General features: G+C 42.9%; 1 protein-coding gene across 1 annotated transcript; it reads left to right on the top strand.

The window, feature by feature from the left end:
• Positions 1 to 9,021: 9,021 nt before the first annotated feature.
• LOC103366518 (tumor necrosis factor ligand superfamily member 10-like) lies at positions 9,022 to 20,215 on the top strand (the record flags this gene model as incomplete). The annotated part of the gene is made up of 5 exons (XM_008294274.1): positions 9,022 to 9,058; positions 9,166 to 9,273; positions 12,068 to 12,231; positions 13,371 to 13,481; positions 13,572 to 20,215. Coding segments are annotated over 5 exons (606 nt in total), but the record flags the coding sequence as incomplete, so codon positions are not given.
• Positions 20,216 to 20,484: the final 269 nt, after the last annotated feature.

The following is a 20,484-nucleotide window of genomic DNA, read 5'->3' as shown; positions in this document are numbered from 1 at the left end:
TTTTTACCTTGTTAACATGTCCATGTGGTGTATTTTATATGCCAGAGGACACATGAGTGAAACAAGCAGTCAGCGCCGACTTGGTTCGCAGCTCAAACATGTCTGGCAGAATTACACCGACGTTACAACTTGATATTGTGTAGACTAGAGCAGCTGTACAGCGTTTGAGGGGAGTCGTAGCTGAGCTGGTGTGCTTGAGCTGCAAGCGCAGAGCAAAGGGTGGGTACGGATGTCTGCTAAGTGGATTAAAAGTGTAGAGTAATGAAAATAATCAGCCCTACAATGCCCTTGTTGGGCACCAGATTAACACCAGACACCAAGATTATTTTCTTTTGTTGAACCAAATTATCATTTTGTTTTCAGCCAGTGTTTAGTTTAGGCACCAGAACTACTTGTTTAGGTTTGGAAAAGGGATAAGGATGGCAATAAACGTGACATATTGGGAAAACAGAGAGCAGCAGTCGACATAACTGCAGCAAACAAACTGAACAATCTCAGTCGATCCCACATAAACAGAGGAGAGCGTCTTAATTTAATCATTTTCAACCATATTTCTATTTTACATATTCAGTTCGTCCCCTTTATTCGTGAAGAAGTTAAGAATGACAGGTTCTCTGCCATCACATGCTGTTAAAATATTACATATTGGCTTTCTTGATTTCCAATCATCGGCATCAGTATTGCCCCAAAAGACCCCCGCCATAACCTTTCTGTTTACCCCATCTCACAAAGCTCCGTTTTGTGCAGCCACTTAAACTCGTTACGGGGGTTATTTTCTGTTAACCGATGATCCCAGTGGATGATAACGCTTCCTCTGGCCCGGTAGAAGCCGCAGAAAGTCCCTGCTGGCCCGTATGTACGGGAATGATTTGTGGTGATAGCGGTCATTTAATGGGCCAGTGACGTCCTAATCAGGTTCGCTGCAACACCGTCTCAATGCCAAAGACGACAATGTTTCCCTAATTAAGCACAACAAACTGTCGGCGCAGATGGGAACGTGGTCAGTTATGCGGTTGGATTTTCCATGGAGATTTGGACTGTCAAGCATGCACTCATGGTGTGGCTCAAGGGAGGTTTAAGAGAGGAAAGAGACTGTGAAAAAGAAAAACAGGACGCCGTAGAGGTAGGCCCAACGTTGACACAGAAGTGTTTGGCTTAAATTAAGGCAAGTATGCAAGGAACCCATCAAAACCTCCAACCGTGAAATTTTAATTTGTGGTCTTGTCACTCTGGAGCTGGTTTCCTAGAATAACGGATTCCTTAAACAGAACAGCTTCCTTTGACTTTCTAAGACGACCAGCAAAGCCACGAATACAAACATCTCCCAATCTGCGCACCGATCTCCCTTTAAACAACATCTTAGTCACATATTAACCTTTGAACCAGCTCCGTAAAGCAGCATTAGCCGTAAGACACACAAACATCAAAGTATTTCATCTCCATCTTTGGTACACTTGTGCAGCTTTTCTGCACTCCACTCCCCAGAAATCGTGTTTGCATGCACACCAAAACTGGACTCAGACAGTGAGGAATGAGCAGCCTCTTAGACCAGATTAGGGCTGATAAGAGTTTGTCACTGTGGCGCAACAGATACACACTGCTGACACACACCGAAGCACACACAGCCAGTCCGGGCCTGTCGGGGTCGAGCAGCATATTAAAGTATTGGGTTGCAGCTACCGCTAATCTGCAGAAGAAACGCTCCTTCATGTGCATACTTGTCCCTCTTTCACTCTCCTTCTCTTCCTCTCTCAATCCTCTCTTTCACTTCTTCTCCTGTTCTTTTTTTTTTTTCCATACTTGTCCACTCTGACTCCCCTCTGTGTTTTCCCAACTTTTTTTTTTTTTTTAAACCTCATTCCTCCTCGTCTCTCATTTCCCATAATTGTGCATCATCTTTTGCTCTCTGGTTTTCTCTCTTTTCCCACTAACTTGTGATTTTTGGTGCCACAGTTTTGTCCCATTTGTTCTGCATGTTTGGACTTTATAAAACATATGTCTGGAAAAGGCGAAGTCGAACACTTGCAGACTGACTTTTTAAAGTTTGGAAACCTTTATGAAAAGCACTTTTCAAAGACAAAGTTAAATAGGATTCCAAACATGCAACAAAAAAAGATAAGATATTTAGGATAACATAACTAGACACAACAGCTATTGTGGCTTTTAGTAAAAAAAGATTATGGTTGGTGTTACAAAGGTGTTTTTCATGATGGGATTTTACCAGATTAATCACATATTAGGGATTTAAACCGTACAAAAAGGACTTAAAGTACGACTTTACCTACCTGAGACCCTGCAGTATTATAAATTATAAGGCTTAAATAATGTATTATTTCAACATAACGGCTGGACCCTGCACTATTATCAATTATGGATATTATTAATTATGAACTGGAGCACAAAGTAAGACCAATAGTGAATCTTGAGCCATTAATTAATCGATAGAAATGATGAATCTTTATTTCAAGCAGCTGCTGGGTTCACTAGATGGATTATTTTGCAATTTTGTTCAGCGTTTCTGATCCCCGGAGAATGCATCCTCGTGAATTTTGCTTTTTCAGTTTTGCCACCCTCAGACCAGACTGACATTTGGTTTTGAGTGAAATGTTTTGACAACTGTTTGGATGGATTGCTAGTGAACTTGCATTTATGTTGCACACTAACGTCACCAACCTGCTAAATATTTTAATTATTGCATAATCAACAACATTCTTTTGGAGTTTAGCGATGTGCAAGCTACACTTTAACTTCTGGGAGTATTCGCTTTTCCCCTGATCATCATTAAACCAATAATAATTAATAATAATACACATGAGAAGTCACCACCGCTGCCTGCTTTTTTGGGTTAGGTTTGTTCTGCAGTGTTTTGTGACAGCAGGTTTTCAAGAAAGAAGGTTGTTTTTCCTGATCTCTGGTAAAGTGAGGCATGTTTATGGTCCGCTTACGGCACACTAAGCAGGTGAATCAGTGATTAATTACCCTCATCCCTGAATCTTACATGATTAAGAGCCTTATTTTACACATGGTGTACGCAGAATGATAAATAGAAATGTTTGGCAAAGACGTCACACCGTCAATACGTTAGAGACGTTCATAGATCGCTGTTTTCGGGGGACAGAACCACAACGCATCCTGGTGGTAACTAGCACACGTTAACATGCTAACGGACTCAGATTGGATCCATTTAGCTAATTACAGCCTCCGACAGTCGCGTTAGAGGAAAGACACCGCTGAGTTGCACAGTCTGAGGTGTAGAAATAAGTGCTGCTTTTAGCTTGGCTCACACCAGGGGCTAGAAGTCATAATATCTCCTCCCCTGCTGCTTTAGTTTTGATAATTAGTTGGTAAATTAGACTCTTAAATTGCCTCAGTTACCCACCTGTTGGGACGTCGGTGCTTTGGGACATGGCCACACAGAAGCTGCAGCAGGGGGCATGTTATAGAGGTGAAGAAAACCTGCCAAAAGGGAATTTTTTAGGATTACTCGCTATATCAACTTACGCTCTCTCTACCCTTGTATAGTAATCTTTCATTTTTTCTCTCTAATGCCTTCTTTTTTTAGCTTTTGGCCAGACACAGTATGACGTGAGGAAATCAGACTATTTCTATCTCCGTCTGTTGTTACTAACAGGGTGAAAGAGGAGAGTTCAGGGCTTATTTGTTGTTGTTATTGCAGCTGGAAAGGCTTTTTCAGACTTGTGCTGTTTCAGGCTGCTCTAAATCCCATAAATACGTGCACGCACAGTGTCCTGGTGTCGGTGTGGCTAACATGAACAAAAGGTCACGCAGGCAGCGAAGTTGAACTTTGTCACATCAGAGGCTACGTGTTGATTTATTAGAAGTGAAAGTGGCGCCCTTAACAAGGGCAGGAGTGTAGTCTTTCACAATAAACCACCACCTGAACAACCGATAAAATCCCATTAGGGTCAACACTTCAACGTGACTTACTTCCTCGCAGCGCAACAACAGTTCCAAAAAGTCTTTCCTCCACTTTAGGCAAGACATGATTAACGCTGTGGCAAGGTCACATGTGTGGGATTTACCGCTCTCTCAACGCTCATCAAAGCATCACCGGGTGCTAAAACTGTGTTATTTAGTGTTTCATCATTTATTCAGCTCATAGCTTTTCTCTATTTTTGACCGATGCAATAAACATTCCTGCAAGACCAAGCTTAGGCATCACTGGGTTTTACCTTCAACAACATTTCCACCTCAGTGGGTCCACAAATGGTGATGCTTTCTTGTCATTGCAGTTTTAATGTTTGCTCACTAACAATACTTCCCGAAAAGAAAAAAAAAACACCTGGGCCGTCCCAGAGGCGATTACGAAACCTTTGCTGCAGCTAAATCCTGCACGCTGCTCACTTTAGAAATGTTAGTTCTCCTAGATGAAAGACTTAAGACCCTTTTGTGCTTGTTCCTTTTACATTCAATTCACATCACTGATAAACACACAAGTAAAATATTCCAATTTGCAATCCTGAGTGTGGAGGATGATGTATGTGTGAAGGAGGCACATAAATGAGCCATGTGTGACTGATTCAGAGGGGAGGAACTTTGGAAAAAGAAAAGCTAAGCTATTATTCCCATACGTATGGCAGTTGAGAAGACGCAAACATCTAACATGAAAAGACATTAAGAAGACATCCAACTACGGAGCCTTAAACTTCTACGGCTCCCAGGGTGCTCCATAAAAGAACGCCGAGGCAAACATCTCTATCACAGGAGGAGCAGCAAACATGGAGAACGTCTTTCCAAAAACAGAAGCGGACTCTCACCTGGAAGCACTAAATGCAGCCTGGGCGTGCTATCAGTGCACTCTTCAGTCATTCTAGCTGCGGGGAACTATTTAATTGGTGCACGCCTCAAATAACTGGCTCGACCTCTGACACGCGAGTAAGTCCGAGTAAATCTTTCCAGGTTCCAGACTCCTCCAGATGGACTGTAGTTGGGGTGAAAGTTGGCATGTATCTGAGAATTCCATATGCTTTTCATATTTTACGTATAGGTACACAAGCTGCTGCGTTACCCTCTGAGTTACCTCCGACTGCCTCTCTGATTATCCACCTTCCACCAGTCATTTAATATTTGGTGTCATGTATACATACAGAGTCATGCACAATCAGCGTCAGAGAAAATGGAGAAAAATAGAGATTCAGATTTGATTTCTAGCCACGTTACACAACTAGTACACCAAATATTCTGTCAACAGTTCAGTGTGCTGCTGAGCCCATTTTTGCAGACGCACGCCTCACATTTACGTTTACACTGTACATCACATGCTGCTGTTGTTTGTTAGAAGCCCTTATTGCCTGAAATTATTCCATGATGTTATCCGCGACTGACCTTTCATTTAAAGGGAAGACTAATGGCTTCAAGCTGCAGGAAGCTTTAAAAAAATAATCTTGTAAGCTCTTTTTTACTGCACATTTATCACACTGAAACCACCTGCAGGGCCGAAAATGCAGCATATTAACTGTTATAATTGTTGTGATCTGATCACACCTGCGGGATATGTTGCGTTGAGTAACTCAGAAGGATGCAGATGTGTTTATGCTTTAAGATACCAGCAATCAATTTACCCCCTTTCAGCACCTTTTTCTTCGTCCTCATGGAAAGCTCCTGCAGGAATTAATTTCTCAAAAGTGTACTATACGTCTTAACTAACATCACTGCTGCATTCTTGGTTTTAAAATAATGTTTGCGGTTAATCTTGAGCACCCTTGACGCCATTTACTCTAAATTTATCATATCTAACGTCATACATTAGGTTGTAAATACAAACCAGATGCCAACGGGGAGGCAGAAAACACTGTAAATGGACTGCAACGCTACATGACACTGGTGTTCACCTCTCAACATGCAGCTGGTCAGAAATCTCTCAGGATGCTCTCAGAAAGCTTCCACTTCTGTGCAGAGCATAAATTATGCATGCAGCCGCCACAGCTGATTTCACTCTTTAGCCGTCTAATAGTTTCCCATGTGAACATGCGAGCATTAAAAACAGCACACGATGCTAAATGTGTATATTGAAAACATGCTGTGCTGGAGTCGCCCCTGAAGAACGTCTGAAAGCTTCCAGTGGGTTCCTGCTTCTGAAAAACCCACGTATTCCTCGTGTTTACTTCTTCTTCTTTTTTTTTGGTTCGACTGTGGCCACATGCAGGGCAGAAAATCTGTTGGCAATTTTCTGTCTTTCTCTTCAAGTGTGTGTATGTGTGTGTGTGTGTCGGGCAATTTTCTGCTTTCAGTGACTTGAGGAACGTGATGCGGAGACTGGCACGCTACACTTAGCTCCGAGTAGACGCTCTGCACTTTACTGTATTGTGTTCCCCTCAGAGTATATAGGATATACACGAGTGGGGGGCGCCCTGCCTCAGTTCACACCGAGACACACGCACACACTCGCACGCCAAAGCCCACAGCGATCACGTCCAATTTGCAGGTCGAGTTGAGTGTTCGGTGCAGGAGAAACAGACCCGCTGCCAAGAACAACACCACATATGTAGCCGGGTGACCATTAAAAAAACGCTGGTGGAATTAATTATATTCAGGACTTTGTGGCATTTCAGCAAATTAATCTGGAGATTTATAGCAACAGGGGCTCGGTGCCTTGCTCAGGGGCACTAAAGACCGGCCACATGACTTGTAACAGGTGATTAAACCTGTGACCTTTTTGGTTATAAGACATACAGTATGTGGAGAAAATAAAAGGGAAGAAAATGAAAAAAAGTAGACGTAGAATTGACAAAAAAGGTGAAAGACGTCGAAGTAATTCTGACTGAAGGGGGAGCGAGAAGAGATTAAGATGGTATGAAGCTGAAAGGACGGAAAGACTCGTATGTATATAAATATTTATGAAACGAAGGCAGCTGAAGCTTGATTTACTAAGTGGGACGGACAAAAGCAAGGAGTCAAAGCGAGCACAGAAAGCATCGGCGGAAAAATTACGTGTGTGAGAGTGATAAAATGCATCTGTGTGTTCGAACAAATGGTATATTTCCGTGCCTTGGCTCTATCTGGAAGTGAGGAAGATGAAACGGGGCGCCGCTCATCGGGAGTGAGTGATTACGAGGAGGAGCAGGAGGAATAAAGCAGAGATAGGGCAGACAGGAGAAATGAGCTGTCTGCAGGGAGAGAAGGAAGTTTATAGTTTAGTACTGTGATGCTGGAAGGAGGAGAAGAGGATGTGGCACATTTTCTCTCTTCAGCGAGAAAATACCAATATGCGAGACAGATGTGCAATTTGGCCCAAACTTACTCCGGCTCATACCGAATTTTGATTGATAGTGGATTTTTATCTGACAATAGGTTTCCTATGGCTGCAAATCATATAAACATGTGACAAAAGAAAGTGAGACATCACGTTACGGATGTTAATACATATGGATGGGTTCCAATCGTTATTTTTACTGAAGAAGTTTCCCTTGAAACGGTCGAAATGTTTCGATGGTTTGTACCCACCACGGGGGCGTTCTGACGCACTGTTTAGAAGGGCTGATGCAGTCGTTCTACAGTCAGTGAAGCAAAGTGTTCTCAACAAAGCAAAGAGTTCCACGCTGTGAACAATCTCAAAGGGCTGGTAGGAAGCCAGGAGCGACCTCTGCACCGGCAAGAAGAATCCAAAGGATCAGCACCGTTCGGAAAGTCCTGATGAATGTGAGCAGTTCTGGGGAGAAACACCGTAGACGCTGAACAAGGCTGGTCTCCATGGACGTAGACCGAGGAGGAGCTCATCTTTCCAAGACAGACGCACAAAAGCTCAGCTGGACCAAGAAGAAAGTTTCTGCTTATGGAGTGGTTTGGACACAGAGATGGGATTTTTGTTCAAAGAAAGAAGAAGCATTCAATCCTAAGAATACCAACCTGACAGTGAAGCATGATGGGAATGTGATGCGCTGGGGGTGTTTTTAAGCCGATGTGCCGGCAATTAGTGGCATCGTAAGAAAACAGGACCACATTCAGGATTTTGGAGGAAAACATCAGGCAGTCTGCAGGAAACTTGGCCTTGGGTGGATTTGAACCTTCCAACAAGACAACGGTGAACAGAAATAAATCCTGTCAGGAATTTTTGTAGAGGGAACTAAGAACCAGAGGAACGGCAAGAAAGACGTCAGCGTGAAATACCAGGAGATCGTCTCAAAGAGGAGTGGAACAAAGTCCCCGTGGGACATGCAGAAAGACTGTTATTATACTATATGTACAGTAATTATACAGATCAGCTCCTCATCTGTGGTTGCAAATGAAAGCTTTGACATTAATTACTGAGACAGGGTCTAAATAACTCTATGGATGGCATGTTTAATGAAAATGGAGGGAAAAAAACAAGTCTAACATCTCGAACACAATGTTTTCCCAACATTCGTTACTTATTTTATGTCATTTGCAGCCAGAAGAAGGTCAAACAAAAATTCACTATAAATTAAAATTTGGTACGAGCATGAACGATTTGGGGCTTTTTTTAGGACAATGAACCAAATTAAATAACATAATAACATAAAAACTAATAATAGGTGACGTGATGCATCTATCGCCCATCTTAGCAGCTGATCACTTTATATTTTATATCATAATTTTTAATATTTATGTCCTCTCTGTAAACAACATCCACAGAATTGCATATGAGACTTTTTTGTTTGTTTAAAAGGAATATTTTATGTTATCAGTGCTGAGAAGGTGTCATAAAGACTTTACATTGAACACAGACAATACAGTTATGTCCATTGCAACATAAATACACACCCAGAAAACCAGTCCTGGCTTTTTATTCGTCATAAAATAGAAGAAAAAACAGTCGCTGCTTTAGAATCAACTTTAGACTCATGACTCTGAACACCACATTACTTCTGCCACAAGACAAACTAATGTTTAGACTGCGTCAAATGCTTAGTACACATAACACTAGCAGTACTGTGCTGTATTATCCACGGCTCTTTCCTTGTGTGAGCAGACAGGAGGGATGTTGATTGGGTTCTTTGTTGTTATTTGTCTTAACCGATGTGTTTCCATTTTGTCTTTCAGGTGACAGAGAACATCATCTCCAAACAAACCTTCATTGGTGAGCATCCTTCACACACACACACACACACACAGACACTCATGCAGAACAACTCCTTTCATCTCCAGCCTCATTTCTGACATTCTGTGACTTCTTTCCTGCCTCAGAGGCCAGAACCATGCCTCGCTCCTTCAACAATTCGGGGTCGAAGTTCGTGACCTCTGTGGCCCAGAGGCCATCTGCCCACCTGACCCTCAGGGACACCAGTTCTCAAGGTGAGCCATCTCGCTCCAAAGATTATTGCTTCGGGGGTCAGAGATCTCAGGAAGATTTAGAGGAAAGAGAAAACGAAGGCTTACGACTTCCTTTTCCAGATCTGTGCTGAGCTCCTCAGACTTTCTAAAAGGGTCCGATGTGAACCGGCTCAGGAGTCGATTGTAATCACTCAGGAGACGTTACGAGGCACAAAAATTCAAACACAACCTTCAACATCATCAAAACTGACAAAGTAAAGCTGTTTGTGTATTCTTAACCCAGCAGACAGACATTTTCCCAGTAGACCGACAACAAATCTAAGAAATAACCAAAGTGCATGATTGCTTTTCTTTCTTTTTTTTAGACGCATGTGTTTCAATGATCCATCAGAGAACATTAACGCTCAGAGGATTCAGCTGCCATGATGTACACGGTCTTTTTAAGTGCATACGAGACACTAAAACAGATTTATTAGGATTGCGTCATGCTGTAGAAGAATAATGGCGTGTACGTATGTTATGAAACGTGGATTTCAAAGTTGGAATGTGTTGTTCGTGTGTGTGTGTGTGTGTGTTATCCAGACTTTTGTATCGTTCAATCTGAGACTGGCGTGCAAACTGCAGGGTGTTGACAATCTGGCAAAGGCCGCCTCATGTTATTTCCATCCAGTTGACAAAGGGCAAGGAACTAGTTGTGTATGTGTGTGTGTGTGTGTGTGTGTGTGTGTGTGTGAGTGAAGGAGGAAGAGAGGGTGAGGTTCACACATTCAGCGCAGATTTCTCATGAGGAAACACAGCAGCAGGGACAGACATCGAGAGGGGATCTTTGATGTGTCATCTAATCGGCAATTATCAAGAAATTTAAAAAAACAATCCCGTGTTTGCTGCAGCACCGTCGCACACAGGAGCAGGAAACGGGCACGGCACAAGCAATTACAGCGACAGAGCAATCTGCATAGTTCCTTAAGATCACGACGTGCTAATCATTATTCACAACAGCTTCTGTTGATGATGAGTCCTGCGTCCCTGCATCCCTCCACCATGTACAAGATATGCACAAGCACACACAGGAGGACAATATGAAAATCATTCATCATGTCTGGTACAAACTGACAACTTCAGCACGACAGGAACTCAACTTAAACTGCAGCTGACATTACCAACACAACTCCTACTTCATGCTACATTACCGCATGACTTCAAGTCGTCTTTCGACTGTCATAAACGGCCACAGATGAGGCTTATTAACAGACCGGTTATAGGAAATACAACCCCACAGTCAACAAAACACGCATCATGATTGTATTCATTTAACAACCCATATTGTGCACATTTACAGATTTATAATTCTGTTTTAGGGGTCTGCTAGTAGAGCTTTACATGCTTTAATGTTCACTAAATTCTGCAGCACCTCTTTTCACGCTCTGGTTTGGCTCCTGCCTATTTAAGCTCTAATTGGTCAGCTGCTCCAACAAAGCAACGAACATTAGTTATGTATTGTAATAGGGAGCATAAAGCTCCAGCGAGGAAATAATGAGGGACTGTAAGGAAGCTGCTCATTCTTTGTTTGAGGGCCAAACCAGCTGCTGTGCAAAAGTGCTCCATGGTGAAGAAGAAGAAGAAGAATGTTGTGGACTTCAAACGAGGTGTTGCGAAGTTTTCTGTGTTTTCTTTTGTGTGTTTCTCTGTAATTTAGCCGACTTTTACATGCACAAAGAAGCTGTAACGCACCAAAGACGAGGGAAAACCCCAAATAACATGATGTAGGCTCCTCAGAGCAACAAGTGTTTACATTCAACATTACACTCGGGATGACCGAAGCCCACAAGCACCACGTTTTCACCACGAAGAATGCTTTGTAGAGGACACTCCATTTAAACCTTTCACCTCAGGTTTTTAATGTTTACGTGCAGGCTGCAGGAGAGTCTGAAGTCAGAACCACAGAAAGTCACACAAAGAAAGACGACAAAGGAAAGTGAACGTTTCAGAGGTCACTTAGAGTTTTATGTGACAGCAGCTGCTGAGCTTCAGAGGTTGAAAATCGGGAATGTTAGCATGTAATGGGATGACGGGCAAATGGAGAGACTTTATGGCTGCATGGTCACAAATTACAGAATAATCTACGGAGTTTACTGCAGAAAAACCGACGCACACAAAGAAATACATCCACTGATTATCTATGGCGTGTGGTGGCGTGCAGGTGGAAAGGCTCAGCGCAGCAGTTAAATTTTAAATTTACATGCTGCTTAAATCCCTGGACATCATCTCCCTGCTGACCACGAAGCAGAAACGTAACGTGTTCTCACTCCATATGCTATATTATATACTCAACATGGGACACAAATGCTGTCATGCTTCCAGTACGAAGTAATCAGATTGTCTTCAGGGTTATGAAACATCCCAAATTTCTGTCTGTAACGTTTTGTTTGTCAGTGTTTCACAATATTTCTAAAACTGGAGGGAACAATGCATTGCTCAGCCGTGGCAGATTTAAAACTAGCCTTGGAGGACTGCTCCTCCTGGGTCACGCGTTACACCAGCGGTTCTGTTTTCTGTACGTTTTGTCAGCTGCTGCTGCTGCTGAGCTTTTGGCAGACACTCTCCAACACGATGCACCTTCCTTTCCTTCAGTCTGAAACTTGGCTCATATTTCATTTTCATAGGAACGGAGCTGCGATTTCTAGAAATGGTGTCAAAGACTCAATATTTTCAAATGATAGTTTTTCCCTGTTCACATTTTCACCTATTTTTCCAGCTGTGGAGTTTTGTCATTCCTACTTGTCTCTCACGACTCTGTCGTCATCGTTACCAACAGGGTTTCCTCCCTACCCGATCCCCACGCCAGGACTCCACCAGTCCTGTCGCCACGTGGTCCGCTCGTGGGCCAATCAGAGCTTCGGAGCGCACCTGCACAACATGACCCTGTCCAATGGGAAGCTGCGAGTGCCTCAGGATGGGCGGTACTACCTGTACTCGCAGGTGACAAAGCTACACAGTTATTTCCTCAAAGTTAGAAGCTGCCAAACAGGCCTTTAGTTAAAGTAGGGTTGTAATGAATTTGTTTGGTAAGTATAATTAGCCATGTTCTCCTGCAAACTGTAGTACAAGTAATTGCAGATGATGTGGACCAATTATTCAGTCATACAAACTGAAACCATTTCAAACTGAAAGTCCTCTCCCAGCACAGAAACCCATAATTTACTAACACAGCTTTAATCGTGATTGATTTAAAGTCACACCATATGCAGCAACAAACAGACAGAGTTTAAGGTGGACGAAGCAAATTGGTTCAACATGAATGAATCAAATGCCACAATTTGACAGTATTACTTTAGAGGAGTAATCTTGAACAACTAGTCTTTAAAATCTGTATATATGGTTATATTGGATAATTTGTTCAATTAAGGCAGAAGAAATGTACATCATGCTCATATCGTTTGCACAATATATATAACAGGAGTTATTTGTTCCCCTGCATGCCTTTGTTTGTGTCAAAGAAGTTTTTATTTGAGGAGAAGTGGTGGTTAAAATAACCAACAACGACCAGAGAAGACACACTGATCAAATGCTTTAAATGTGGATTAAAAACAAACAATATCCACTAAGGTCACGACTGCTATGTTTTCCACTTTCCTTATAATTTCCATATCGGTTAATTTTGTCTCACTAAAGGTGTGCACTTTACATAACTTACCTTCTAATTCTTTTCTTTTTTTTAATCTATTTTATTTTTATCTAATACAGTGTGTATTTAATTGTTTTTATGTGCATTTTGTGTAAATTGCTGCTGCAACATTGCAATACCCCTTTAGAGGATCAACTAAATATCCTGATTATTTTCCTTATCAATTAATCTCTTAGTTTGTTAAGTAGTAATTTAGTCTATGCATTTTTGCATAGCGACAGATGCCCATCAGAAGCTCCTGAAGTTCAAGGTGTCATCCACCTGTTGCTAATTTGCCGACTAATAAAAACACTTTCAAAGATTCAGAAGTTTTTTAGTAAATCTGCATCGACACAGCTGTGGCAGGCACACAAATGTGATGATGCACGACGTATTGACGTATGACCTGCAGCCTTCGTTATATTCTTATTATTTGTCTACTTCCTACCTCCAGGTGTACTTTCGCTATCCGTCCCCAGCAGCCAGTGACGGGGACCAGCGCAGCGTCAGCCACCAGCTGGTGCAGTGCGTCTACAAGAAAACCTCCTACCCGAGCCCCATTCAGGTACAGCATCCTTTCTTTTTTTACCCAAAACAACCAACCATCATGCTGAATGACATCGAGCAACCGCCTCACCTTCATTTTCCTCTTCAGCTCCTGAAGGGGGTCGGAACCAAGTGCTGGGCCCCGGACGCCGAGTACGCCCTTCACTCCGTCTACCAGGGAGGACTGTTCGAGCTGAGGGCCGGCGACGAGCTCTTCGTCTCCGTCTCCTCCCCCACCATGGTCAACGCCGACGACTCCTCCAGCTACTTTGGCGCCTTCCGTCTGGACCTCTGAGAGGAAGCGATGGGAGAAGAAAGAACACTTGGGACGATGGACGGACAAACAGATGGGCTGGAGACATTAAGCTAGGGGCCTTTTAATATCCATTGATTGGAGAAAAAACAAAAGGCTCGTATAGACGGACGTGTGGGATGTTGCCCTGCATCTTGAATCCTCAATGTTTGCTTGGACAGATACATTGAAGGATGGAAGGGTTGGAGTTTGAAAGGGTCGCTTGAGTGATGAACGCGAGAAGATGGAGCGAAAGGGAAAAGTGGATTTGTCTTTCCAACTCTCCATTAAGAGAAACCTAACCGTCGAGAGCAAGATTATACAGAGACACATGTGCAATCATGGAAAATAAATGTGAGGATATTGATTTACAGTTGATTCCTGAGGAGAGAATTTGCTGTTCGGATGGCAAAAAGAGAAGCGAGCCACAGAAAAACATCAAAAAACCTTCCCGTAGGATGAGAAAAGCCCCGAAAAAAAATAAAATTTGGCTACTGCGCGGTCTGCATCCCAAATCAATGCATAAATCTCGATTCTCCTTCGGCGACCGTTTTGTGGGAAGCGATCGGACCCTTGGATTTGGATCCCAGACTGAAGAATGTACACACAATAAAAACTTGGTCCTCTGCGTCGAAGCTGTGGGGACGGACTGTTGAAGGGTGGCAGAAGAAAATCAAAGATCAAACCAAAGCAAGATTTTTTTTTTTGGAGTATAACTTTAAGCGTGCCATGAGTACTGTACATATGTGTGGCTGAGAATGAGATCTGGACAATAGACTGTGGTGATTTTAAAGGTAATTCTTGTGTATGATACTTTGACTGGACTTAAAACCACTTGGGTTGTCTGCTCGCAACACTAGAACTGTGGATTTTTATGCAAAGACTTTCAGCGGAGGATAAGGAGCGCCTCTCTTTACTGGATACTGTGGACAGAGCCGAGAGCTTTTCGAACAAGAGTCGGCAAAGAAAAGGAGGAATGAAAGCAAAGGCGGAGGAAGAGGGAGAAGTCTTGTAAAGGCCAAGAAGAATGAGCCCAGCAGAGGAAGATGAAAGCAAAGAGAGAGAGGCTGAGGGCGGTATGCAGCCTGACCAGCCGGCGTTGTTGATCTCTTCCCTCGCTTTCGCATTCCCCCGATTCTTTCTCCGTCTAAACCATTTTATCCATCTCGTCTTTCTCGTCTAACCTGTGAAGCTGCATCGTGTTTTATTTTGAGCAGAACGTGCAAATAGGCTTGTTGCGCAATCACAAGGGTTCACAAGTGAGCGTGCAGGAACAGTGAACTTTTTAAGGTTAGAGGAACTGATTTCCACAGTGCTCTCCAGAAGTATGTGCAACTCGTAGGTAGAACCTTCACATGTAGCACAGATTTAGCACACTTTTACTCGACATTTGATCTGCAACACAACAAATTTCAATACAAACTACAGCAAGTGTGCACAAAACCAACAACAGAACTTCTGAAGTTGCAGTACTCTCTTCTTTTTAGTTAGGATGTGAATTTAACACAGAAATTCAAGGGTATGATTTGTCATTTTGGAAATACACAGATGTGCTTTCAGGCCAAGCATCAGATTTTATGTCTGTTTTTTTTAATTTATTAATCTAAATCCATAAAACAGTTAGCTTAGCTGAGCACAGAGGGGAAACGGCAACATGACAGTGGGCTTATGTCACCTGTGGGTCAGGTTAGCAAAGTAAATCGACCAGGCAACTCCTGGTAAAGCAGCCTCATCTCAGCAAGAGCATCTTCCAAAATGTCAAACTGTTCTGTTCGTGGTATCTTTAGCTTCTGTGCTAAACTCCCAAAATGCAACTACTCCTTTAACACGCAACCGCAAGACACTGACATGATACGTGCCAATCAGTTAGCCGCTGACAAGAAAACAAAACCTAAATGTTGTTATCAGCGCTAAAACACAAACAGATGAACACGGTCCCCAGTCGCTCAGAAACAACGATGCGCACAATCACACGTGCAAACATTTTGAGCAATTCAAACACTTATAAGGCTGGAACCCGCCCATATGCTGCGAATTTAGAACAAAAGGTCCCTCAGTGAAGCTGTTCTTCATGAGAATATCAGGAAAACACGGAGCAGAGTCGGTAGCACTATAAAAGAAAGCTCTGGAAGGAGCCGGAGAGGATATTCAGACATAAACCATGCACCGCCGAGCACAAACTCAACCCCTACACGCCGTCTTTTTTTTTTTGTCTGGAAATACACACATCACCTCGCAGCACATTGAGGCCAGCCGGTGCTCCGCAGACACACACATCATCCGGTGTCACATCGAGTGTAAAAACACAAACACACTCTGACACACACACTCATTAATCCACGCTGTCTTGCCTCCCCGTGCCATCTGGTAGTTGTCAGTGATCAGGCACGCAATGAGTGTGTGTATATATGTGTGTGTGTGCATTTACAGTATGTGTTTGTTCAGAGCACAACTCAGAAATTGAGGTCAAACAACTTGACTCACACCTTGTTTTGTTTGGCGTGACGGAGAAAGGATTAACGCACACACACGGTTTCTAAGGTGACATCCAGAGTGAGCCTCTGGCGCTGTGGGTCACGTGTTCCTGTAATCTACGCAAGGCTGCGTTACACTACAGGTTTGCCCGTTTATTTCGCTGCTCCAAGCACCAAACTGACGGCGGGTTTCATTTTGTGTTCGACCACCGTTGCAATTGCACCTGGTCACGTTTCTGCTGGACTTCCTTTCAGCCCTCCGCAGCATCACACACACGATGCTCGCTCTCCGTCTGAACCGGAGACTGTTTGTTATCCAGGGCGAACTTCAACAATCACCATAATGCAACGTACGCTCTCGTATTGTGATAGCACGGCTCCCTGGACCAGCTGGGAAAACATTTTCCTTCGACGAGCTGTGTTTGTGCTGGACAGTTGTGCGGCCGTGAACATGTGTAGCACAGTGTTGCCCAGACAGTAAACAAATGTCTGAACTTTCCCTGCGTATGTGAAGATGTGCAGTGAAGCCAGACAGTGACTTAGGACATCTTTGAGCTGCTAATCTGAGTGCAGGCGTCCCGGTTGGCATGGATTTAGTTATTTGAATAAATCTAAAAAGTTAAAATTGGTCTAAACTCGCCTGAAAAGCATCTAAGGTGGTGTGTAATCTAGCTCCATGGTTCCAAACAGGTGGTCAGCAGCCTCAAAAGTTCCACAAGATTTTAACTTGGAACATAAAGAATAAAAAACTAATTTCCTCGAGAAAAGTTTGTGTTGAAATTGGGAAAATTGTTTTTTTTTTTTTTGGACAAATATTAGATTTGTCCTAAAGAATGCCCTAAAAACTTTCCCTTCTCAATCGAACTCAGTGCCGCTTTAACAGACACTCACTGCGATGGATCCTCTCACTTTCCGATCTACAAATCATCGCTCCTCGCTCAGAAGTCAGAGATAGTTTCTGGTCCGCCGCCGACTGGCGACCTGTGACCTTCCTGTGTAGCAGTGAGTGCAGGAGAGAAGAGAATACCTCCCGAGACGCATAAATCCAGCTGCAAACAACTGGCAGTAGTCCTTCTGGGATTAAGTCCAGCGATCACTTTATTACATATGTTTGCAGTAAGCACAACTCGTGGCTCGTACTGGTAGGTCTGTTCAATTTCTGTTTTTCAAATGTTTTTCATTTGCGGCACCCTGCAGAGCGAGCCTGCTCGTCTCTCAGCACTGTCACAACATCAGTAAATAAATAGCGCGCGCGTGCAGAGGAACATAAAAACCATAAGCGTGCCGGCACTCAGTGGGGTAGTGTCAAAATACGTCCTCCCTGCATTTCAAGGCATCTGCATAAACTGCTGCATTTTAAGAAATATGCACAAAGTAATATACGGTAGCTCTGGATGCAGCCGTACAGCCGGTTAGAGCCGACCTCAAACTGCAAGTTATGTAAAATAGAAAAACTTCCCCAAAACTACAATAATATAATCATGCATTCACACCCACAGAAAATTGGCAGCGCAGTCCAGAAATGTTAAGACGCTCTTTTAGCTCCGTGAATTGAAAGAAAGGCCTCGACCACACTAACGAGAACACTAAATAATCGTCTCCACATGACCGTCATTTTACGAAATATTTCCAACACAAAAACAACAAACCACTTTATATCAATCACGCATCAAAGCACCAGAAAAGGCAGGAATTTTATTGCTTCTGCAGACTAGAAATTGCAGATTATGCGGACCAGTTATAGTCGGGCACAGCAGGCACAGAAGAAAGAAATCTGTAAATGCAGCTATTGTCGTTTCTGATGCTCATTAGACATAGATGTTGTTATATGCTGGATAAGAGGCCCAAACATAGAGGAAAATGTTTGTTTTGCAAAATATACACATTACTGTAGGAGGTGCAACATTTTGGACTGAAGTTTGAGGGTATTTGGGTTTATTTAAATAAGCAGAAGAACAGCCTGTATTACTGTGATCCAACAGTTACCGACCACAAGTTTGACTTCAGATGCAGGAAACAGCATCGTTATCCGTGTATGACTGCACTCTAGTCTGAATATAAAAAAACGAATGCAGACAGACGATGCAAACCACACTTTAGGTTAAGTTCAAATCCTGCAGCATTTTTGTTTAAAGCACCACCAATGTGATCAAAGTTGTATTTCTGTAAACGCTGCACTGAAACAGTCCCATGTGAACGCACAAGTCTTTGTCTATCTCAGCCAGGGAGAGAGTGTGTGCTGTTATTTGAATCTAACATGTTGTTAGCGGTCTGCTCTCAATCCAACACAAGGTCAATTTAATTAATTACATGGTAAAAGATAAAATCACCACAACCCGGCCGTATTTGACTTGGCAGTTCAGACCGTGTTCCTGAATAATGCTCATTGTTTCACATGCGTGTAAAACACTTTTTCCTCCCTGTAGCTGCAGTGTGTGTGTTTTCGCTGCACCGCGGCGGTTTTGGACAACAGCATGTAGCATTACTGCAGAAACTGCCAGACCATAATTTCAGGACACTGTGCATTACTTGCGCTCCCATCAGATCTGGAGAAAGACACTTAAAGAGCTGCAGGATCCACACAACACATGTAAATCGGCACCGAGACCAGTTTCCAGCTGTGTCCCGTTTAGAGCTCCCATCAGAGATTAATGCTCTGTTTGTATTTTGACAACATTAAGACTTGATGAATGTGATTATGTGTTTTCAAAAGAGCAACAGTTTGTTTTTAGCTTCACACAGGGAAGGAGAAGGCCACCAGCTAGCCACTGGTTAGACGCTGACATTTGGTTGTTCTACTTTAGGTATTAAAAGGTAAAGTAAGGTAGAAATCTGAGTCACCACAGCGCAAATAAGTTTGATCTTTTCTGACTTCTGGAAGAATTTAAATCCTGCACCGTTAATTCATTTCTTAACACGTTGCCGCAAAATGATTGGCTGGGCTGTCGGCATCGTCACGTATTCTTATGATTTAATGACACTTCCTTCCTGATTGTTCTGCCTCGGCCATTATTTTATTACAAAAAAAACATCTGTTGTTTATGAAATAATTCTCTGTTCGCCTCATGGTTGCTGATCAAAACTGGCGAGCGTGCTTTGAAATCCGTCCCCAACCGTCGCTGGTGTCCAACGCTCCGACGGGTCGACATGCCGGCTCATCAGGACCAGATTACGGACGTCGTTCCACCGACTGTAATGTGTCCCCGTTGAGCCCGACACAGGAAAAAACAATGTTTGAAGCATTTAGCCAACTTATCGACTGCAACAAGAGAAGCTAAACGCAATCCAGACTTCTGTTGCAAAGAAAGTTTGAGAAAAACATAATATGCTTGTACTTGTACGCTTAACTGAAAGCTCAAAACATTAAAAAAGAAAAAAAAAAAAACCCAGTGAGGGGGTGAGGACAGGCAAATTGCTCTCACTTTAGAGGACCGGAGAAACATAATAGCTCGTACACAATACAAAATGAGTAGAAACACATGCAAAAGATGCAGTTTTCAGCCGCACAGTCCCTCCTTTCTGCAGTTTTTTTTTCTTTCATGTCTCCTAATATTGCATTTTTGTGCAGCTCCACTTGTACTCAACAAATCAGTGCCTTGCAAAGAACCAGAACAAGTGGTATCGAGTTCAGCTGAGCCTGCCTACAATCCCGGGATCTGGACACGAACCCCTCCGCTCATCAGTCAGCTCTCTCAATTTCCAAGCCCACGTTTAATTTATTTTCTCTCCATAACTTGTAACACAGCCTGTACATTGTTTACTCATCCCTGTATGTTTTCCATTTTTCCTGCCTTAAGCACACGCGCTTCCAAAACACAATCTATGAATGTACATATTGTTCCACACGTGCTTTTTTTTTCTTCTTTTCTTAAAACCCTATTTGATGCCACCTGAAGAATGTACGTGTAAAGTTCTGCTGATTGCCTTGTGCCTTGTAAAATAATGCTCCCTTGTGTTTTGTGCTCAAATAAAGTGCCTACTGTCGGACACGAGGGTCGCCGTCGAGTCATTTGCTGTGGTCTGGGCAGCTTGTGGATGAATGAAGACAGAAAAACAGGACCTTAAATGCATCAATACGTGTTTACTAATCACAATAAGTGTTTGTTTTACTGGAGAAATGCCAGCAAGCTGTCTTTATCTCATACTAGGGTTTGAGTGGCACGTTTGTCACTAAAACACGCCTGTTTCTGACACATGCAGCTCCACGGATCACTCGTTTTTAGACTAATTATTCCACTAAATGCAGTTTCTTGTTG

The sequence above is a fragment of the Stegastes partitus genome, unplaced genomic scaffold, assembly GCF_000690725.1.
Source record: "Stegastes partitus isolate 25-593 unplaced genomic scaffold, Stegastes_partitus-1.0.2 Scaffold952, whole genome shotgun sequence".
Lineage (NCBI taxonomy): Eukaryota > Metazoa > Chordata > Actinopteri > Pomacentridae > Stegastes > Stegastes partitus.
Note: the sequence above shows the minus strand (reverse complement) of the source record. Positions and strands in the feature narration are given on the sequence as shown.